Source organism: Equus przewalskii, chromosome 24 (genome assembly GCF_037783145.1).
Source record: "Equus przewalskii isolate Varuska chromosome 24, EquPr2, whole genome shotgun sequence".
Lineage (NCBI taxonomy): Eukaryota > Metazoa > Chordata > Mammalia > Perissodactyla > Equidae > Equus > Equus przewalskii.
The window spans coordinates 31,518,347-31,539,032 of record NC_091854.1 but is presented as its reverse complement, the minus strand read 5'-3'; the positions used below and the strand labels follow the sequence as shown (position 1 = coordinate 31,539,032).

Genomic DNA, 20,686 nt, shown 5'->3' with positions numbered 1-20,686 from the left:
GAGTGAATAAAAATGTATATAGTGAACGAATGAAAAAATACACATGAACTTAGACCCTGATTTGACTTCCTAGCTTACAAAGTGCTTTCACACATGTCCATCCGTCTGATCCTCAGCCTCTTCCTCAGCGAGGAAGCCAAGGGTCAGTGATGACAGACTAGCCCGAGGCCACAGGGAGCCAGTGCAGAGCCAGCACTTCAGCCCGGGCAGTCCCACCTCCCTGTGCCTCTTGAGTTGAGTGAGATGAACATAAAGTCATTCATTTGGGATCAAAGAATTAAAATTTCCAAGTACAGAATGGAACAGAGCTGACTTGATAGCAGAACTTGATTCTGTGACACAGTTCTTGGGGAGCTGTTTGATCGTGAGCTTCATGTGCCCTTCTGCTGAGCACGGGGCATTCTATGGTTTTACCTGCTCTGGTTTGCTGCGCCCGCGTCTGGAAACCCTTCACCTTCGCTCTGGAGCATCACGTCTCCTGTGGCTGAATAAACTATATATGTTTAGCTAATGGAAGAAAAGATAAAAGGCAGTTGTAAAAGCTGTTTGCAAATATTTGAAGGGATTTCCCCTAGAAAAGGGAAATCACTTCCAGGTTGCTCCAAAAAACTGAAGTAGAACTAATGTGGAAGCTACAAGTCAGTCACAGCCTCCCAGCCTGCTGGGTGGCAGCCACTGAAGTCCAGAGGAGGCAGGCCTGGCCCTGCCTTGTGCCAGAGCATACCTTGAATATATTATGGAGTTCTTCCTCATAATCAGTGGTCTGGAATTAATTTTTTTATCCTAAGCCTAAATCTGGTACTTGGTATGCAGACTTGCAAATGCCTCTCATTCCCCAAACTTTCCGTGATGTCTGTACTTTGCCCGAACAGCTAGGCCTTTGCCTTGGTGCGTCGACAAGAACGCACCAAGCTCTGCGCTCAGACCCAGTTGGCGGAGGTCTCAAAGACTTTCCTGTATCCTGGCAGCCTCTTCTCCCTGTGGCCCCGTCTCCCTTGCTTATGTTAGGATGCTCACGTACACCAGACTGCCTGGCGCAGTCCTGCTGTAATTATTTCTGGTACCCTCTCTCACTCTGTGTTCCAGTTCGGACAATAAATTCTATAGTCAGTTGGATGCCTAACCAATCTTTCCCAGAAGCAAATGCCGTGAAATGTACCTGCAGCATCCCTGATGGTAAAGTCCACCCAGGCCCCAGGTGGCCAGACACGAGGAAGGCTTTTCTAACGATTCAAGCTGCTTAAGAACGGACAAGGCCATGTTGGCAAGTGGTCAGCCCCCGTCACTAGAGAGATGCTTCTATAGAACCAGGTTCATTTAGCAGAGTGGAATGGCTGTTTGTCAGGGCTGTGGTCCAAGAGCTTCTTGCCCGGTGTCGGGAGTTGGACAAGGACCTTCCCAGTTATACTTCGGTTCATTTATGAAGACTTGGGGGAAGGCGGAGGAAAGGTCTGGAAGGAGACAATGCATAACAACTGTTTTGCCTCCTAGATTCTAATTTGTTACAAAGGGATTTCATGTGAGCTCACATGTCCTTGTTTATTTCCAGTTTGTCCTAGTGAATTTTTATTTCTATGTGGTTATAGGGTCAAATCATGCTTATCTTCTATCATATTTGTTTTGATATTTCAAAACATAGGGTTCATATAATTTAAAAAATCTTTGGTTGAAAGAAAATACAAAAAGATGAAAATAGTAAAAACATGTAATGGTAGCCAAGCCTGAAGTAATATTTTTTCCCTTAGCCAGATGTACTCCTGTAGCTTTTGTTAAAGGAGAATTATTCTAATAAGTTTCAGATACTTATCTAAACTGACTATAATATAGTAACTGACAAATATTATGAGAGTCATTATACAAGAATAGAGAATAATTATAGAAATATTAGGGAGATTATAATACTAATTTGCATTATATCCTTTCTAAAAACCTGATAACTGTGCAAATACATCCCATTCTGCTCGAGGTTAGAAAGAGGTGGTGATAAGCATTTGGTTCTTCTCCAGTGAAAGCTCCCAATTCGTTCACTGTTGTTGTTTTCAAATCCTCATAGCAATAGAACAATTTGTTTCTACAGTTGAAGCAGGTGACGTCCCATAGGGTTCCAGGTTTGGGTTTCTGTTCCTTTTAGAGGGAGTACTGGTTGCTGTTGAGCGTAGGAATACCTTTTCCCCTTCCGGATGTCAGGGGAAAAGGAAATTTTGTCCGGTAGCCCAGCTTGCTCGCTAAAGACCGTGGGCTTCAGCAGCCTCCTCCAGACCCGGTTCTGTGGCTGATGACTCCTGTGTTGTTACAGGAGTGCCATGAGATATGGAAAACTGGAGTCACCAGGATGCTGTGTGTGGATCTCTCTGCTGGGGTTGCAGGCTTCTTTCTTCCTCTTTGTGTTTCATTGCACCACATAGTCCAGTAACTTTTTAGCAACGTCTCTAAGTTCCTTATTTTAACTAAAAATGTTAAGCATTTCTTTTCCATCAAAGAAATATATGTTCATAGCTTTAAAAGACAAATAATGCAAATTGGTTTTTAATGAAAGATAGCAGACTTTGAAGGCACACCTTCCATCGCTGTGTGCCCCCGACCCCCCGCCCCACCAAGGCAGCAACAGTTTGCAGTACATTTAGCTGTTTATTCTGGAATTTACCATTATATTTCTAAGTTTATTCTGTACTGACATTTCTGGGGTTTTCAGTTTTAGATATTACTTATAGGCTTCTTCTGAAATAGAAGTATTTAGCTTTATTTTTTAATGATTTAGCTTTTATACTGCCATTTCCACCCACATTTTTCTCTCTGCATCCTCCAATATAGTTTGGGTACGTTACTACAAGTTAGTAAATATTCATCATGGATGAGCCATGAAGGATTATTTTTCTTTTTTTGTCCCAATGGCCTGATTTTTCATTCCCTCTTTTGTTGTTGTTGTTTTGCTTTTTTGGTTTTTCGTCGTAATATCTGCCATCTAATTTTCCCCTCAGCTTTCTGACGAAGCTGTGGAAGGACTCCCAGCCCTCCCTCGGTGGCCTTTCCCCTTGCAGACTGGCTTCCCACGGCCCCCTGCGCCCATCCTCCTTCAGTCTGGACTGGCGTTCTCTCGTGGTACCCGGGTGAGCCTCCCGCCTGCCTCTGGGCCTGGAGCTCCTGCTCCCTGCCCCGTCTTCCTCTTGGTTGGTTTGCGCCTTCATTTGGTTGGAGCACATCTCGGAGCTTCCTCGTACGTGAGAGCTACAGCGTTTATGACTCTGCGGGCCTAAAAATGTATTTATTTCACTCTCACATGTTCACACTTTGGTTCAATTTCAGTTTGGAAATAATTTTCTCTCAGAATTGTAAAGACCCTAGTACCTTCTAGTTTCTAGAGTTGCTCTTGAGAAATCTGATTTCATTCAGATGTCCGATTCTTCACGTGTGCTGTGTTTTCTTTCTGCAAGCTTTTAAAATCTTTTCTTTATTCCCAATGATCTTAAATTTCTTGATACTGTTTCTTGGTGTAGTGTTTTTGGGATTTTACCCTCCCCGTTCATCATGTAGAGCATTCGATAAGCTGTTTAAATCTCAAATTCTAATCCTTTAGTTCTGGAAATTTTTTAAGTGATCTCTCTTATAATTATTTTCCCCTCCATTTCCTCTTCTAGATAGCCAAAGATCTGGATGTGAGATATACTGATCTGGTCTTCTAGTTTTTAAAAATCTATTTTATCCACTACCTGTCTCTTTGTGTTTGTTCTATATTCTGGAAGATATCCAGAAAAGTAGGCTCTATTTTCTATTTTTCTCCCTGTTTCTTTGTTTTGGTTGTTATCATTCATGGTTCCTGGCTTTACTCAAATGTGTAGTGACCTTGAGTGTCCACTGATGGACACATGGTGAATGGAAACCAGTCTCTGAAAAGCCTGGACTAGTGGATGGTTTTGTTTCATTACAGGGTTGTTGGGTGAGGACCTGGCCATACTGTTGGTCAGGCGTGGCTGTTTCTCCTGAGATGAATCCTTCAGTCTTGAGCCTGGAGAGAGATGCTAGCTGCTTATGCTCTCAGAGGTGGAAACGGGAGAGAGTAAGAATCTTATCTATTCAGTATGGTTTATTTGATTTCTCCCCTGCTGTCAGTCCCTTACTGTACTCTGGTTCTCCTTTGAGCCTAGTGTCTGCCAGGCCTGACTCTCTGACTCAGTTTCTCCAGAGATGAAACATCCTCCCTGCTGCCTGGGCAGTGATGGTCGTCTGGCTGAGCAGGATGAGGGTATAAGTCTTAGGCGTGTGTGCTCTCTCTGTCACCCTTCAGAGGTGTCTGGCACCTCCAATTCCTGAATTGTTCCCCAAGTTCGGAAGTGTACATCCTCTTGCTTTTTATCACCCTCCCCTCATGATGTAGTTAGGTTTCAAATTTCTATGTCCTGCTAAGACAGTTATCACTTGACGTCTGCTTTCTGTCTTGAAAAATTTTCTCGCCACCTTTCTTTTGCTCCCCTTGAGGTTTTATACCTTATTTTCCCCCTTTTATTACCATTTTGTTGAAGCTTTGGAAAGAGTACACATAAAGCCATATATTCAATCTTCCACGTAAACCAGAATCCTTTCATATTTTTCTTTACAGTGAAAGATGACAACCCTGAGTTACATAAAGACCCAGATAAATTTATCAGGTAAGTTTTCCTTATACAATTCTATGTTGATTTATTTACTAAAAGGACTATTGATTTAAACTGTTTATATTTTCTATCATAATTGAATTTTCATTTTTTTTACTTAGAAAAGGAAGTAGATATCTTTTCCTCTTACAATGGCTTTCTAAAATATTATTTTCAGGAAGAATGTGGATAATTATTGAATTCTTTCTGGACTGTTGAATTAAAATTGAAAGTAAAGCTATGAACTTGCCTACTCTTTTAATTTTTATTTTTTATGGTTGAAAAGGAAAAAACGTGTAGTCAACATAATGAGCACAAACCATTCTAGATTGCAAAAATCCAAGCAATTTAGAAGATAAGATGCTAGAGGAAAATGGTGAGAGTTAGGGCTGAAGCCGTTGTACAACTTGAGAGACAACCTGACAATGTGGCATCGATTCATCCTTGAGTCCCTGAACAGGTTATAGGTCGATGTCCTCACACATGGTTCTGCACCGTTTAGTGTCTCGAGCATCTCCATCAGCCTTAATTTGATAGTCAGTCGGATGTAGAAAACAGTCAATTAAGTCGTGTTGAAATACTGCTTGCTTCGGCTCAGGTTTCCTTGACTGGCACTGTGTAAAAGATGGGTAAAATTAGGTAATTTAAGAGGCTTCTGTTTGTGAAAGAACTCGAAAATTGCAGGAAGGTGAGCATAATCCAGTGGGTTGTGATTCAGTAGAAGACGTTGCTGCCCCTTATACTTGTCAATGTAGAGAGAAGCAGAGACCATCCTGGCGCAAAATAGACCTACAATAAATGGCTGTTGAACGCATAGACACCATTTCATCACCTGTGGAATGCGAATGTCCCTAGAATATAAAAAAGGTCTTTCTATTTGTGGTATAATTATTTGCAGTGCATGAAAATACACTGCCAGCATTTACTAGTAAGGCAATAAGAGCAGCCCAGAACTTCTGTAGTCCCAGCTTCCACCGGGCCTTTGAACCAAACCAAGGATGAAAGAAGCCAGAATCAGGTCTGATTTGTGGTGCTTTCTTAGTGCTAGCCTGAAATCTCTAGAGAGATCTCTAGACTCAGTTGAAGCAACAGGCTAGATTTCGGTGATTCCCTACACTCCTAGTTCATAGCAGGCTGCAATTTCTTCTATATCTGTGAATTCTAATGTTCGTCCTGGTCCATTTGTTATGGGATAATGCTCAGTTATGTCTAGCTTTTAGTTTTTACATAGAGCATCCACAATGAGGTCTTGCAGAAATTATTCAGAGAGAGAGGTTGCTCTTAGCACTGTCAGTCTAGCACCAGATGCTGGGACGTCACACTCCTCGGCAGCTGAAAGAGCTGACCTGGCTGTGGAAACGGATTCCAGAGGCGTGCACAGGCAGTTGAAATCCTGCCTCTGAAAGACATAACAGCACTCAGGCAAAGTCCGGTCAACGGGGTAGAATACAGTCACGGGAGTCCAGTTGACGTGCAGTAATTGAAGGTGACTTAGTCTTGTGCTTGTCATCTGGGATGTTTGCATGTGGGCTGTAGATACACTTAATGAGATATGGGGCAGCCTCTGCAGAACAGCTACTCATTCACTTATTTAAAATGCATTCGCTGTGCATATGCTCTGTGCCAGGCACGGTGCTCCAGGGTTGGGGACACACGCCTGGATCATATGTGATCTCTGATCTCACGAGATTATACTCTAGGATTGGAAGCTCTCCTCTGCAGAGAAGACGGGGCAGGGAGCGTGCCTGACTGTCGGTCCCACAGGACCACATGGGAGCATCTTCTACCAGAGGATGTAGTTTGAAGGCCAGGGGCAAATATCAGGATGGTGGCCAAGAGGGGATGCTAAGGTCAGGTGGAATCATTTTTAAAATGAGTCATACTGAGCACAAACCTCTTCCCCTGTAGCTTTTGTTTTTTCTAGGCCTCCTTTAGAGGCCGTCACTTTTTCACCGAGTCATCTGTCACCGGTTCCACCTCTGTTAAATGCAACCCAACATTTATTGGGCCAGGCCTGTTAACTGTTGCATTACATTAATACCTACAATATAATGAGTGCTATTACAGAGATAAGATCAAGATGCTGGGGGAGCACAGAGGGAGAACTATCTTACAAAAGCTTGGAGGGAGCATATAAAGGCCAGCTGCCAGGAGGGGGTGATGCTTGAGCTGATGTCTATAGGTAGAGTAGGAATTCACCTGCAGACAAGAGAAGGGTGCTCCACGCAGAGGGAATAGCACATTCAGAAGCATGGAGACAGGAGAGGGTGTATTTCCCACCGCCTGACCCAGTGGAAGGTGTTTTCACATCCAGAATAAAAGGGAAAAGTGAATCAGAAATGCCAGGGCAATCAAAGTGTATCAGGAGCTGAGATATAAAACCAAAGCAGGTTAGGCGAAAGGAAGTTGGTTGCTAGATAATCAAAAGAAGAGAGGAGAATGAGACAGAGAAGATCAGAATACTAAATACACATGTGCAGAGTGCCTAAATCATTTAAAGGGGCATGCACGAGGCAAAATTCGAGGGAGAGACACAAAAGAGCGACATTCGTGTTGCATATGGCAAGTTCTAAAAGAAGTGCATGCCTTTGACACAGCAATTCCACTTCTAGAGATTTACCTGTAAGGATATAATTGAAGAAGTGCATAAAGATAGATTGCAGGAATGTCAATCATAGAACTGCTTAAAATGAAAAGCTGAAAACAGGAAGTCCAACAAAATGAATTGATTAAATACCTTTTGGTTTAGTCATATAATGTCCAAAAAGTATCTTTCAGACATGATTCTGCAGACTTATTAAGATTAAAAGTAGGTGAAGAGAGTGGGTTATGCGATATTACGTATGGTCTTATCACACACACACACATGCGCATGCACCCACATACACACACACACGCACACACACCCCAGCATAGCCAGTGAAGGAATCGCAATTCTTCCATTGACCAAATGTGAGACTAAGGCAAATAGTTAACTTGTTTCCATCTCAGTTTCTTCATACAAAACAGTAACAATAATAGTACCAACCTTATGGGGTTGCTGTGAAGCTTAAATGATTGCATGCACGTGAGGCACTTGTCGCAGTACCGGGTTATTTCAGCGTTGGTTATTATTTGCTGTGCTTGGGCTTCTGGTTTCAGACGGTAATCTCAGCGTAGACTGTTGTTTGCCTTCCTCCACCAGATCCTAGATGTTATCTTTCCAATATAAAAAGGGCAATAGTGGATACTTAACTATGCTCCCAAACAAGGCTCCTCTTAGTGGATTAGCTCCCAAGAGACTGAAGTCAGAAGAGCGCCTGGAAGAAGGAGCCTCGGGGAGGCCTCTGTCCCGGAGCGTGAGACAGCGTCACGTCCAGGGGCTCTGTAACCCCAGCACATCAGAAGACCTGGGACAGCTGACAGAGTGATTAATTGGGATGTGGCAGCAAGAGCATGGGCCTCGTCCATCCCCCAGCCCCCAGATGAGGCCTAGCCCGTAGCACTGCTGGGATCTGTCTCCGGCAGGAGCGCTGAGCATGTGAGCGTGGCCTGAAAGGAATACATAAAATATTGACACCAAAATGCGGGCAGCAGTTATTTCTCATTCCGGCAGTCAGACTGGGCACAGTCTTTGGTGCTGGGTCACACAGAAGGAAGAGGGGCCCCTGTTCTGGGGAGGAAACCCTGGCCCTTCGGTCCTTTGTGTGGAACGCGGACTCTCTCATCACACAGGCAGCAAGGTAACCAGGTGGCAGCATGAGGCCCCAGCACTGACGACGGACTGTGATGCGTGGGTTCTGGGAGAAAGAGTTACTATAGCCAAGAACCATGGTGAGATAAACCTGTAGAGGGTGTTACCTTGAAAAATCGAGATTTGTGAATTGAAAGGAAAAGGGAGGAGTGAAAAACTGGGGGAGAGTGGTATCTCTCAGCTACCCTGAGATTGTAGGCCAAGGGAATACCTAGTACACAGAGCCTCCAATGGACATGAGCATGGCGTGTTAGAGCAGCAGAAAGCAAGCCGCGGAGCTGGACCACAGCCAGGGGGAAGAGGAGTGGGGCAGGAGATGAGGCAGGCCCACATTAGGTAGGAATTCGGATTTTATTAGCCTTGCAGCAGTAATTGGGATGCAGCCAAACAGCTTTTAAGAAGGGGAAAGACATCATCAGGTTAACATCTCAAAAGGACTACTTTAAATGCTGTGTGGGGACTGGATTGTGGCAGATCTAAGATGGAAGCAAGGAGACAGTCATTGGGTTATTTCAGTGGACCAAGGGAGGGAAGAGGTGTTGGGGCTAGGGCTGAGGGCGCAGATGTGGAGAGGGAAGGAAAGCGGATGGATTCAAGGCTTGGTTTGATTAGGTGTAGGGTATGAGAGAAAGTGGAATCCAGGATAAATACTAGGTTTTGGGTTGAACTGGATGGCTGCTGTCATTTCTGAGAAGGGGCAGATGGGAAGGGCGCACCGCTGGCTGAAGCTAGCAATCCAGTTGTTGCCGAGGAGGCAGTCCCCGGGACTCTGCTGCATTGCTGTGCACATTGTTGTGCCGTTTGACATGCCCACAGCCTGTCTGCAACACAATTTAGTAGTTTCTTATAACATCAAATTTTCACCTGCCCTGTAATCCAGTAATTCCACTCCTAAGTGTTTACCTAAGGGAAGCGATAATATATATCCACAAAAACACTTAGACACAGATGTTCCTGGGAGCTTTATTCATAATATCCCAACCTGGAAACAGCTAAAATGCCCATCAACAGTTGAATGTATAAATAAGTTGTTATATTCATAAATCGAATATTCTCAGCAATAGAAATGAACGAATGTTGATGCATGCAACGCCTATAGTTGCATGTGTCACAGCCGGCATTGTGCTGTGTGAAAAACCCCGAGTAATACAGGAGTACATACTGTATGGTCCAAGTTATGCGAGGTTCTAGGACAGGCAAACTAATCTGCAGTGACAGAAATCAGGTCAGTGTTGCCCAAAGTGTGAAGGCAGACTGCCTGGGAAGGGACAGTCAGGAACTTTCTGGAGTAATAAAAATATTCTACATCTTGTTTGGGCTATTCAACGGGCCCAGCCTGGTTGCTGAGTGGTTAATGTTCCATGCACTCTACTTCAGCAGCCCAGGTTCGCAGGTTCGGATCCCGGCCTGCTCAGCTCACTAGCCGTGCTGTGGAGGTGTCCCACATATGAAAAAATAGAGGAAGAGTGGCAACAGATGTTAGCTCAGGGCAGTCTTCCTCAACAACAACAAAAAAGTATTCAACTATCTTTACAACTCTTTTATAAATCTAAATTTATTTCAAAATAAGACAATTTTTTGAAAAAACATATTCAGACTTTTCAGTGAATAGAGAAAACGGGTATACTTCCAGTCTTCCAAACTCTGATTCCGAAACCTGAGAAGATTATTATAAGAAAGAAAAATTATAGGCCAATACACCTGAATTTTGGAAAGGATGGAGTAAACCATCTTTATTCACAGATAACAGGATTCTATACAAAGTAACATCCAAATGAATATACAAAGCTTGAAAATTAATAAGTGAATTAAGCAAGGACCCTGGATACAAGATGAGCATTAAAAAATCAACTGTATTTTTATATACTAGCAATCAACACATAGAAAGAGAAATTTTAAAACTACTGTTACAACAGCACTGAAATGTAACAAAAGATGAATAAGATATCTGTACTTAAAACCACAAAATATATCTGGGAGAAATTTTAAGTCCTAAAGAAATAGAGAGAGATATACAATGTGTGCGACTTGGAAAAGACTCAATATTATTACAATGTCAGTTCTTCCCAAATTAGTCTATACGTTCAATTGAATATCAATCAAAATCTCAGCCGGGTGTTTTTCTGGGAATTAACAAGGGGGTTCTAAAGGTGTGGAGAAATGCAAAGGCTTTAGAATAAACAAGGCAATCTTGAAGAAGAGCAAAGAAGATTGACACTCCCAGATATCGAGATGTACTAGAAACTAGAATAAATTTCGCTCTGACCGGATCTTTTTGGGCCAGGTGCCTGTCCCTAAACTGTTACCTTGATCACACAGCCCTGAGCCCATCAGGCCCTGACTTAGAGCCAGGGATGGGGTCTGTGCCATCAGATAGAGTGGCTTGTACATAATGGGAGGAGAATGGAGGCATCTGCAGTGGCCACTGTGACAACCTGCATTGACATAATATTTTTATTGGGCGGGATCTGTGATAAGAAGTGTGACAACCACAGAGGGCACGAGCTTTCTGGACAGAACTGCTTGCACTGGCACAGAAGTGTAACTCTGTGGTACCCTCAGGGTTGTCAGGAAGCTCCTTGTGATGGAGCCTCTGGATGTGCGAAGGAGCCGTGGAAGAAAAGGTTGGCATGGCCAGATGCTGAAAAACCTCGAGTTCTATGAGAGTCTCTAGACTTCCTCCTATAGAATTAGGTGACCAGATGCGGCTTTCAAGCAGAGGCATGAGAACCTGGAATAGGGAGGGACAGAGAGAGAAAAGCAATTGGGTTCAGAGTTTGCAGGAGAGAAATGAGGAGGTGTTATTAACTGAGGCAGTTGAGGAGACCGGCTGACACAGAGTGCTGGGGGCCGCTAGACCCCCTACCTGGCTCTTGTCATGCATGATTCTGTTGAAGGCTCACAACCACCGCAAAAGGAAGTTTTATCCCTGGAAGCAGGACTGGAGAGGTTAGGTAATGTGCCCAGAGTCACGCAGCTAATAAGTAGTGGTGCCAGAATGTTTTGACCCAGACCAGCTGATTCCAGAGCCTGTGCCCTTAGTCAGGATACGACATGACTAAATGTCCGGAGATGTGTCGGGATGTAGTCGTTAGCTTTGCTGGGGCTGGGACGGTGCTTCCATGAAGTAGCACCACCACCATTCTCGTCTTCCCTTCACCGTCCTTCCTGCTGCCTTCACTGGCTCCTCTGAACTGTGAATTGGTTTCTGCTCTTTTTTTTCTAAACACTTACTCTTTTGGACTTTGTTTTCCCTAATGATGTCATCTATCAACCTTTGTGTCGATTTGACCCAAATCTCTTTTTTCCAGCCCCAATTTCTCAATCACACTCCTAGAGGTCATCACCTACAACCCATGTTTAAAATTAAACTCATATTTCACTCGAGTTTCTCTAGATGCTTTCTACTAATAGCGGAGCTAACTGGTCTTCTGGGCTTTAGGAGAATATGTGACCCTCAAATTCCTTCATTCTTCACACTCCATCAGGCAACCAGTCCAGTCAATTCTTTAGTATTGTCGTAGATTCATCTCCCCCTCTTCATAATGTTTGCTCCCACTCAAGTATTAGGTCTCAGTATCTCTTGCCTGAATTACTGCATTTACTTTCTAACTGGTCCCCCTGCATTTACTCTCATAAAAGCCAAGCTACATACTAACGCCAGAGAAAACTCCTACTCAAAGGCTGATTTCACCATTTACTTGCCGTATTCCAGACCTCCTCATTACTCTCTATCACCTAATAAATCAAGATTACCACATCAACTCTAACCCATTCTCTGCCTAAATTTGAAGACCCTGCATTGCCTAGTTTCACCTATTTTTATCAAATTTCAATTCCTCTGAAATTGGAACTGTCCACTGGAGTCAATTATCTTGTTATTATCACCTCTTCCCCCAACATGCTCTGTACGTGCATGTGCACACACCGTGCCCCTTCCCACCGGAGCGATTGGGCATACTGTTACCCCGCAATGCCTGCAACGCCTCCTCCTCCCTTTAGGGCCGTATCCCGGGTGACTCTTTCCCTAATGGCTCTGAAGCAAAGTTGGAGCTCGCACCTCCAACCTCTTTGCTTACTGCCACTGCCAAAGTATCTGTCACTCTGGTCTCCAGATGTCTGTGCTAAATGATGTAGCGCATCATTATATTAATATATAGAGCTATTCTGTTTACCAGTTCAGGGATATTTCATTTTCACAACAGGATAATAAGCTCCGATGTTCAGTTTAAAGTTGTATCTTCTACTTTTTTGTATTCATAGTGCCAGTGATAATACTCAATAAATTCCTGTTGTTGGTTGAAACTATAAACACATGTATTTTTTGTACTGTATATATCCCTGTAAACTTAGTAGTTTATCTAAATAATGATAAAATAGTTACTGTTCTCTTATCTTAAGGGACTGTTTTCTTTATAAAATCGAAAATACAAATATTCCCAAATGTTTAAGACATTCTGCTATGTATATTCAAACTATACTAAAGTTATACCTTTTAGGGTGATATTTTTAATTATTCTGGGAAAAGAAGAGAAAGCCCCTGAAGGCTAACAGTTTGAAATTGAACAGGACACCGTTGGGAAGGGGGAGGGTCATGGGTCGTCGTCAAACAGAAAAAAAAACAATGGAGACGATTGTGCCTGAAGATGGTGTATTTTTTTCACTAGACAGTGTGTTGACAGTTTCCTTCCTCTGGGGTCATTGTTGTCTGCTAAATGATCTGTGGCAGCAGATTGATCACTGGCTTTTTCATGCAGGAGCTATAATGCAGCCTTTCATTTTGTTACCTTCATTGCCAAAAGCCGAAACATTTCGTTAGCAAATTAATGTTAGTTTAGTATATCATCTAGTAGTAGAAAGCACTGTGTTGTAACTCTGGAGGCAATAATATCGTGATTAATTTCTCTGCACTGAGTTTCAGATTTCCAGTTAAGTACGATTGCAAAATCAATAACACATTTGAAAAATGTTAGTCTTAAAAGTAGGTGTCTGTAATTATCATTTGAATAAATGAATGCATTAACACATGTAGATATTGCCCCATTAATTTCAAAATTGAGTTAAATATTTACTTTAAGGGACCTATAATTTACCGATAAATGCTAGTGCTGGATACTTGTTCTAACTGAAAACTGAAAAGTTGCTGCTGGCTCCAAACAGCCAAAGACTTAAAATGGAAAACAAATGTAAGGTCTTTTACATTTGATTCTCAAGTGTCTATTTAAGCGAGTTAATTGGTGATTTCACGTCTGAAAATATCCCAAAGCAATGTTTTGTTTGTAGAGTGTTGCGAATCTCTGCTTTCAAAAAGTTTGTAGGAAAAAAATGGAAATGCAGTTATGGAAGAGACGGTTTCAGGGTTCCCATTTAATACTTTCTAACAGCCTCTGCTGTCCCGCGAGGACATGGTGATATTGGCACAGGGGAGGAAAAGTGTGGGCAGGAATATTAGAAGAGTTGTTTTTCTTCCTCTTCAAAAATGGCCAGATTCTGTGTAAAAATTAAAAAAATCTCAATTCTGGCGTTCTATTTCCCTCTCATCATAAAAAGGAAATAAGGATGATTTCACTAAACTTTGGCATAGAAATTTGAGAAAATTGTTGATTGTGGAAGGAGCAAAATACAGGTATGATGCTTTCCTTAAAGTGCTTTTTTAATGTTAGTCGTGAAAGGCAGATATCTTAAACCTGTAGTTTTCTGTTTATAATATACACATGGTGCACATTTACATTTATCATTGAAAAGTGATTTAGATGGATTTTCTTTTCTGTGATTTGTTTGTATTAGTGGAGAAATTAATATGCTAGATTCTTTCCTTAGAAATTGCAAATCAGCTTAATGTCTTGTGACAAGATATTGTTGTCTGAAACTATCCACTCTGATAAAGTAATTTTAAAAATCAAACTTGCCGACTACTCATTGTCTGATTTTAATTTGTATTTTCAGATCAATTAAAGTAGTCTCATTTGACGATTACTACAAGACATGGTCTGGAATAGCCACGTCAAAGCCCACGGACTATTGCAGAACTCCATGTAAGATGACCTGCCTGATTCTGGTATTTATTAATCTCTTAATTATTCTCGACTTGGCTTGCTTTCAAAGACCAATTGACATATATTTGCAATTTGCGGGTGATAAACTTCTCTGTTGGCTGTTTATAGCAATCATTCCACAGCTATGAGTTTATTTCCTCTTTTGTATGGAGCCCCGGACTGAAGTCTGATTAGAAGCCAGAAGGAAAGAGAGGCACTTGGAGGCGTAAGAGATGAAGTCCTCAGTCTTGTGAGATTTACTTTACTCCCTTCACGCCAGAAAGAAGTCTTCATAGCAGGAGGAATCTTTTTGATTCTAAACGCGATTATCCTCAAGCTAAGAATTAAGTAGAAAAACAGCAAGAAAACATATGAACCTCGGGCTTTCAATTCGATCCTTCTAAGGAAGACTTATCCATTGCCATCTACACTAGGAGCTAAAGACAGGAGGGGAGAGCAAGACAACTTTCTGGTCGCATTTAATCAAATCTTTAGATACTGTCTCATTATTTGGATCAAAATAGGTTATCCAGTCTGTACACATTTCCTGAAATATGACCTCGTGAGCTATCCTGCTGCAGGGGCGCACTCTGAAGTTACCAGCGGCTTCGCGACTCCCAGATTCAGTGGTTGCTTCTCAGCCTCATCTTCCCCACTCTCTGGCTGGCTGTGCTCTCCTGAGCTAGGTGGCACCGGCGTCCAGGGTTTTCCTCCCCAGGGTTCCTCTGCCTCCTCCTTCTTCATTCAGTCCTCCCTACCCACTCTCTCTCTCGTCCACCGCCATTTCCTAGACTTCATTTCCCTCATTAAATCGTGGTGATTTCGCCTCCTACAACATTACGAATGTCTCCTGTCCACTCCACCCCCACGACCACTGCCTTCCTTTGTGGCCTCATCCAATTTCATCTCATCATTGTGATAGTCTCATATTTGTTTCAATAGAACAAAGTATCACAACAAAAAGTTTCTAGTTTTAAGGCACGAATTAGAGTGAAAAGTAGTACGAAGTTTAACAAATGCAAAAAAGTAAGTTAGCTCAAGAACTTCTAAGAAATTACATGTTCCTTCAGGTTGCTGCTTATTAATTATTTTGTGTTTATATGTTCCCCTCCTCAATCACTCGTAGATTAGCGGTTGAGAAAAATAATTTGAGGTGCTTTAAGAAACCTTTAAAGTCTGCTTCAAACAGTGTTTAGCAATCTATCAGTACAGAGAATTTTATTATTTTTGATACCAGAGTATGTGAATGTTTACTTCACTTCAAAGAGTTGTGGTTGTGTACTGCTTAGTCAATTCAGCAAACACATCTCGAGTACTTACTACGTGTGAGGCACTGAAGAGCTCAGAAGGAATCCGGGGGCGGTACCTTCAACAAACACAGTGTGGAGAGGCACTTGGCACCCTCTGGGGACCGACTCAGTGTCCAACTGCTTCAACCGAAAAACAAGCTGAGTGGTATAGGATGGCGCTTCGTGGAATGACAGGTAAATATTTAGAGGCACTTGGAAACTCCAAATTGCTAGGGAAAAAAAAAAATAGAATTACATGCCAAACCTCAAGGAAATTTGCAAATGATTGGCTTGCAATAAAGAACAATTAAAAAACGGAAGGAAATAATGAAACACCAGTGACTGAAGTTTCTTCTTCAAAAGAGTTTGACACCAAAATGTTTCACGTGCCTCTTGTTTCTCCATCTGTCGCTAACCTCGTGTGTAATCCTGTCTCTCCGTAAAGGCGACGGCTGGCGATGGCTGCCTCTAGCCCAGAGGAACTCTGAGACGGACTCTAGACCTTGCTGCAAGATTTCACCGTCATCCTCTCTCTCCTTCCCCCAGAGATTTGTTATGAGAATGTTTCAAGAGTTTTCCATCAATAATAACCGGCACTTAATTTTAACAAATTAAATGTAAACCTTAGGTGTGCTGCTGGCCTTTTGGTCTTTGGATAGTTCAGCTGGATGAGATCCAATCCTCTCTCTTTTAACGGCCTAACTTCCTGGCAGTAATAAAGATGAAGCTTTTAGATCATAGAACACTTCTTCAACTACACGGAAATAAAAGGGAAACTTCTAATAAATTCGTTTTCTACAGTTATATTCCTATCCCGGAAAGATTATTAAACTCTCGTGCATATTTTTAAAGCTTTTTATTTTCTGAATCGTGATGAATGGTTGTATTTTGATTTTGAATATTAACTTTTTTCTATATCTTTGTACCATGAATCTTTATATAGTCATGTGTGCCGTAATAATAGTAAATTTGTCCTTGTATGATACAGTTTACAGAGCATACTCTGTATTATGTTTTTTAATCATCCTTTGTTTTTATCCTTCTTTGATTCATTTATCAGCCAATATTTATTGAACACTCTGATATATGTCATGCATAGTGGGATATCAACCCAAGAGCGAGACATTATTATTATTACTCTGTTTTACAGACGAGAAAACCAAGACCAAGAGAAGGTATGTGATTTACCAAAGGTCACACATATAGGAGGGAATATTATATATTGGTAAAGAGTGCAAATTCTGGAGCCAGATTGCTGAGATTTAATCCTGCCTCTCCCATTTACTAACATGTGACCTTGGGTAAGTTTCTTAACCTCTCTGTGTCCCATTTACCTCATCTGTACCATGAGAATAGTTATAGCATACCCCTCACAGGGCTGGAGCCCTGCAAGAATGCCCAGCACCCAGTGAGTGGCTGTTATTAATTACTGCAGGTAGCCTGTGGCCCAAGGACTGGAACCAGATCTGACTCCACATTTGTCACTCTTTCTCTCATACTATACAGCCTCCAGAATATGATATAAAGTTGTTTTCTCTGTAAACCCTGAGATTTAAATTCAAACTCTGAAGTCTATGCAACACATTTTTCAATAATTGTAATTATTAGTTTATAGTCACAGACAATCATATGGGACAATGTACTGATGACCCACGGTTCTCTGCCCATCACTACAGAATGGCAAAGAAAAAGTTTGGCAGAGAACAAATCAGCACATGTGGTTGTGGGCAACAGCACATTAATGACGGAAGATGATCCTCATAAGGAAATGTTCATCTTTGGGGAAGAGAATTCCTTCAGACCAGTGTGCCCTGGAACCGTGAGTGCAGGCTTCCTGTGTGTGCTTGCTGTCATCGAAACAGTCCTACCAGCCTGAAGCGTCCTGGGATGCTCACTTTCACCCTAGGAGACCTTCATTCTTTGAGCTTTGAGCCAGCAACACCCCGCCTCCAAGATGCATCAGATGCAAAAAGCAATGTTGTCTAAGTCTGACGCACTGGCTCTCAGGCTGGACCGCTCCTCTGAACCACCAGCAGAGCCTGTAAAAATTCCCACCTCAGCCCCAACCCATCAGGATCTCTGGGAGCAGGACCAGGCGGGAGTAGTTTGTGAAGCTCCCCCGGTGGTTGCAGTGTGCAGCCGAGGTTAGAAGGGCTCTGGCGGGCAGAGCGTGACGTCCACGGTTAGAGACTCCTCCGCCCTCGACTAGTTTTGCGCCTACAGTTAAGAGAATTTAGGTTAGTCTTTTAACTCTTTGTACCTCATTTTTCATTTCTATTCATTGACAAAAATGTTCCACTCTATTTTAAGTTGCTCTCTGGTTAGCATGAGGTGGTATGTGTGGAAACGAAACATGCTGAGGCAAGTCAGTGCTTTTCTGTCTTTGGAGGTGAGAGTCCCATCAGTGGGAAAAAAACTTCAGATCAACCTCTACAGATGTGGGACAAGAGATGCGTCATGGAAGAACAGAGTAGAAGCAATGCCAGTAATCCTCAGAAGAAAGAGAAGGAGAAAGAGCTGTATGATGGAGGCAACAGACAGTGCTCTCCCACCACAGATTACAAAGCCACCCTATGGCGAGATGTGGTTGTGGGGGGGATCGAACTTCAAGAACTCCTGACCAAATTTCACTGGTCCTTTCCTCTCTCTCTCTCTGTCTCTGTCTCTCTCTCTCTCTGTCTGTCTCTCTCTGTCTGTCTCTCTCTCTCTCTCTCCTGTCCTCATTTCTTCATTATTTCCCTCCAATCAACATCATTCACTGAGCGTCGTCCATGTTAGACAGTTGGCTGTGTGTTGGAGACAAGAAGAGAAGGATTATGATAAGCTTTCTGAGGTGTTTACAGTCAGGTGGTAAGAGACAGATGAGTGAAAAAATTGGAGGCGTAAAATAGGAAGCTTTACAATAAAATTTTGTGCAAATGCTTGGCATTTTTCATCTCTGAGAGTAGAGAAAGCGAGGAATAAAATGAGCCAATGATATAAAATTAATGGGACTATTCAGGAAAGATGACCTTGCCATTTGGAGTTTTATAATATGTAAAGAAGAGACTGCTGTACATATTTGGATAGAAAATGTAGGAAAGGCAATTTTGAAAAAGTTAAGGAAAGATATGAATGATCCTTGAATAGACACTTCAAATAAATTTTAACTTTTTTCTAAGCAGTAGTGAATAGTCCCAATAAGAAGGCATTACTCCACCTTTCTGTCTGTCTGTTCATCTGTAAAGTAGGTATTAACAATACATACTGCATCCCTCCAGCATATAGTAAAAACTCTACTAATATTAGTTATTATAATCACCTACGGGAAATATCGAGCCCTCACTAAGATCTCTGGGAAGCTCAGCTTTGCTTCCTAATGGAAGGGAGGAGTTTATATCCAAATACCAATAAAAAGAGTATTAATAACCCTACAAGAATATGTGTGTATATGTGCTTGTGTGTGTTTGAAGCAAGAAAAGAAATTAAAGAATAGTGAGGAACGTTGCTGGTGAAAATCATGTAATATTAATAGAAGAAAATGAGAACTATTAAGTTTAAATGGTTTTTTCTATCAGTGACAACAGGGGTAATTCATCATTATTAAGAAGGAAACTCCAGATAAGGGCAAGACCGTGGAGAACATCTAGTTGGTTAAATAGTTCGAGACTGTAAATCCAGGACAGTTATAAGGAACAGGGAGATGAGAGCTGGATGGATGGATGGATGGATAGATAGATAGATGATAGATAGCTAGATAGATAGATGATTGATAGATAGATGAGGTATATATGTGTGTATGATCTGGCTTAACAGTTATTTCATGTCAAAATTACCAGCGCTTTAAGCATAGTAGATTTTCAATAAATTTTATGTGCATTTGAATGAAGGCATGAGGTTTATAATTAACCACAAACATATGAGCCAGCGGTGTAATGTGATTTCCAGAAAATGCTATGCAGATCTAAGCTGAATTGGCAGAGGTGTAGCACACAGATCAAGGATGGTAGTAACCCATTTGTGTCTTTGCTATTCAAATGAAATCAAGACCCTGAGCCAATTCTGAATGCAAACTTTAATAGGAGCATCAACAAGGTTCACAACCAGGATGGTGAGGATGGTTAGGTCTCCAGAAAATCATGTCTTAAGAAACAGTTGAAGGAACTGAGGCTGCCCTGAGAGCTATCTTTATTCGAAGGGCTGTCTCCCACGGGGAGTATGGATTTACTCAGTGTTGCTCCGGAGGTCAGAACTAGGAGTGGAAACTCAGCACTCCGATTAAGCAACGACACTGTGACCTTACTGTCAGTGGAACAGTCAGTCTCCCAACAACAAAGAGGAGAGTTTTCTGTCGTTGGCAAGGGGTTCGTTTAGAGGCTGGATGCCCATCTCTTGCAGACTCTTGCTTTAGGAAAGATCAAGATCTGGAATGTCGCTTCCAACTCCAGGATTTTATTTTGCCGCTTGAAGTGCTGAGTCAGAATTTTGTTAAACTATGGTGTCTGCAGTTTCTATGTGAGTTATTTTAACACCTTCTTCATGACTACAAATTAAATGTAAACAAATGTCTTTATAATGAAAAGTTTTAAAGTCACAATCTACTTATTTTAAACAATATCTAATATTACAAAGTTCAAATAAAAGGAAGAAATTTGGAAAGTGTCCAAGCATTGTAACGTGACTTGAACTGTAGAGTGTGCGTCATTGCCACATATCGACTTAATGAAGTCTATCATTTCAGACGTTGAACTATTCTTAAAGTGTTTTTAATAGTTCCTTTTTCTCAATACTCTAATTTCAGTGTTTGAAGATCAAAATTTCATTGCAAAGTATTATAAATGGAAGAAAATGGAGCTAAAACATCCTAAAGAATGGAGTTTAAAGTAAGTAATTTTAAGTGTCTAGAATATATTATCCGACTATCTTGAAATAGCTCTCATTCCACTTTCTACTGTCTAACTGAACCATCAGGACAAACCCTTTGGAAATAACTTATGCCCTTTTCTAAACATAAGAACAAGA

General features: G+C 41.8%; 1 protein-coding gene across 5 annotated transcripts in view; it reads left to right on the top strand.

Moving 5' to 3' along the window:
- Positions 1-20,686, top strand: part of UBE2U (ubiquitin conjugating enzyme E2 U) — a 63,104-nt gene that overhangs the window by 19,353 nt on the left and 23,065 nt on the right. For 2 of the 5 annotated variants that reach the window (XM_070592689.1, XM_070592690.1), the window contains exons 6-9: positions 4,595-4,643; positions 14,308-14,419; positions 16,836-16,860; positions 20,466-20,547. In XM_070592689.1, the coding sequence (XP_070448790.1) occupies positions 4,595-4,643; positions 14,308-14,419; positions 16,836-16,860; positions 20,466-20,547 (268 nt within the window). Of the gene's footprint in view, positions 1-4,594; positions 4,644-14,307; positions 14,420-16,835; positions 16,861-17,361; positions 17,923-20,465; positions 20,548-20,686 lie in introns of all 5 variants that reach the window. The other 3 variants (XM_008539687.2, XM_070592691.1, XR_011532552.1) reach the window with 2 other exon arrangements.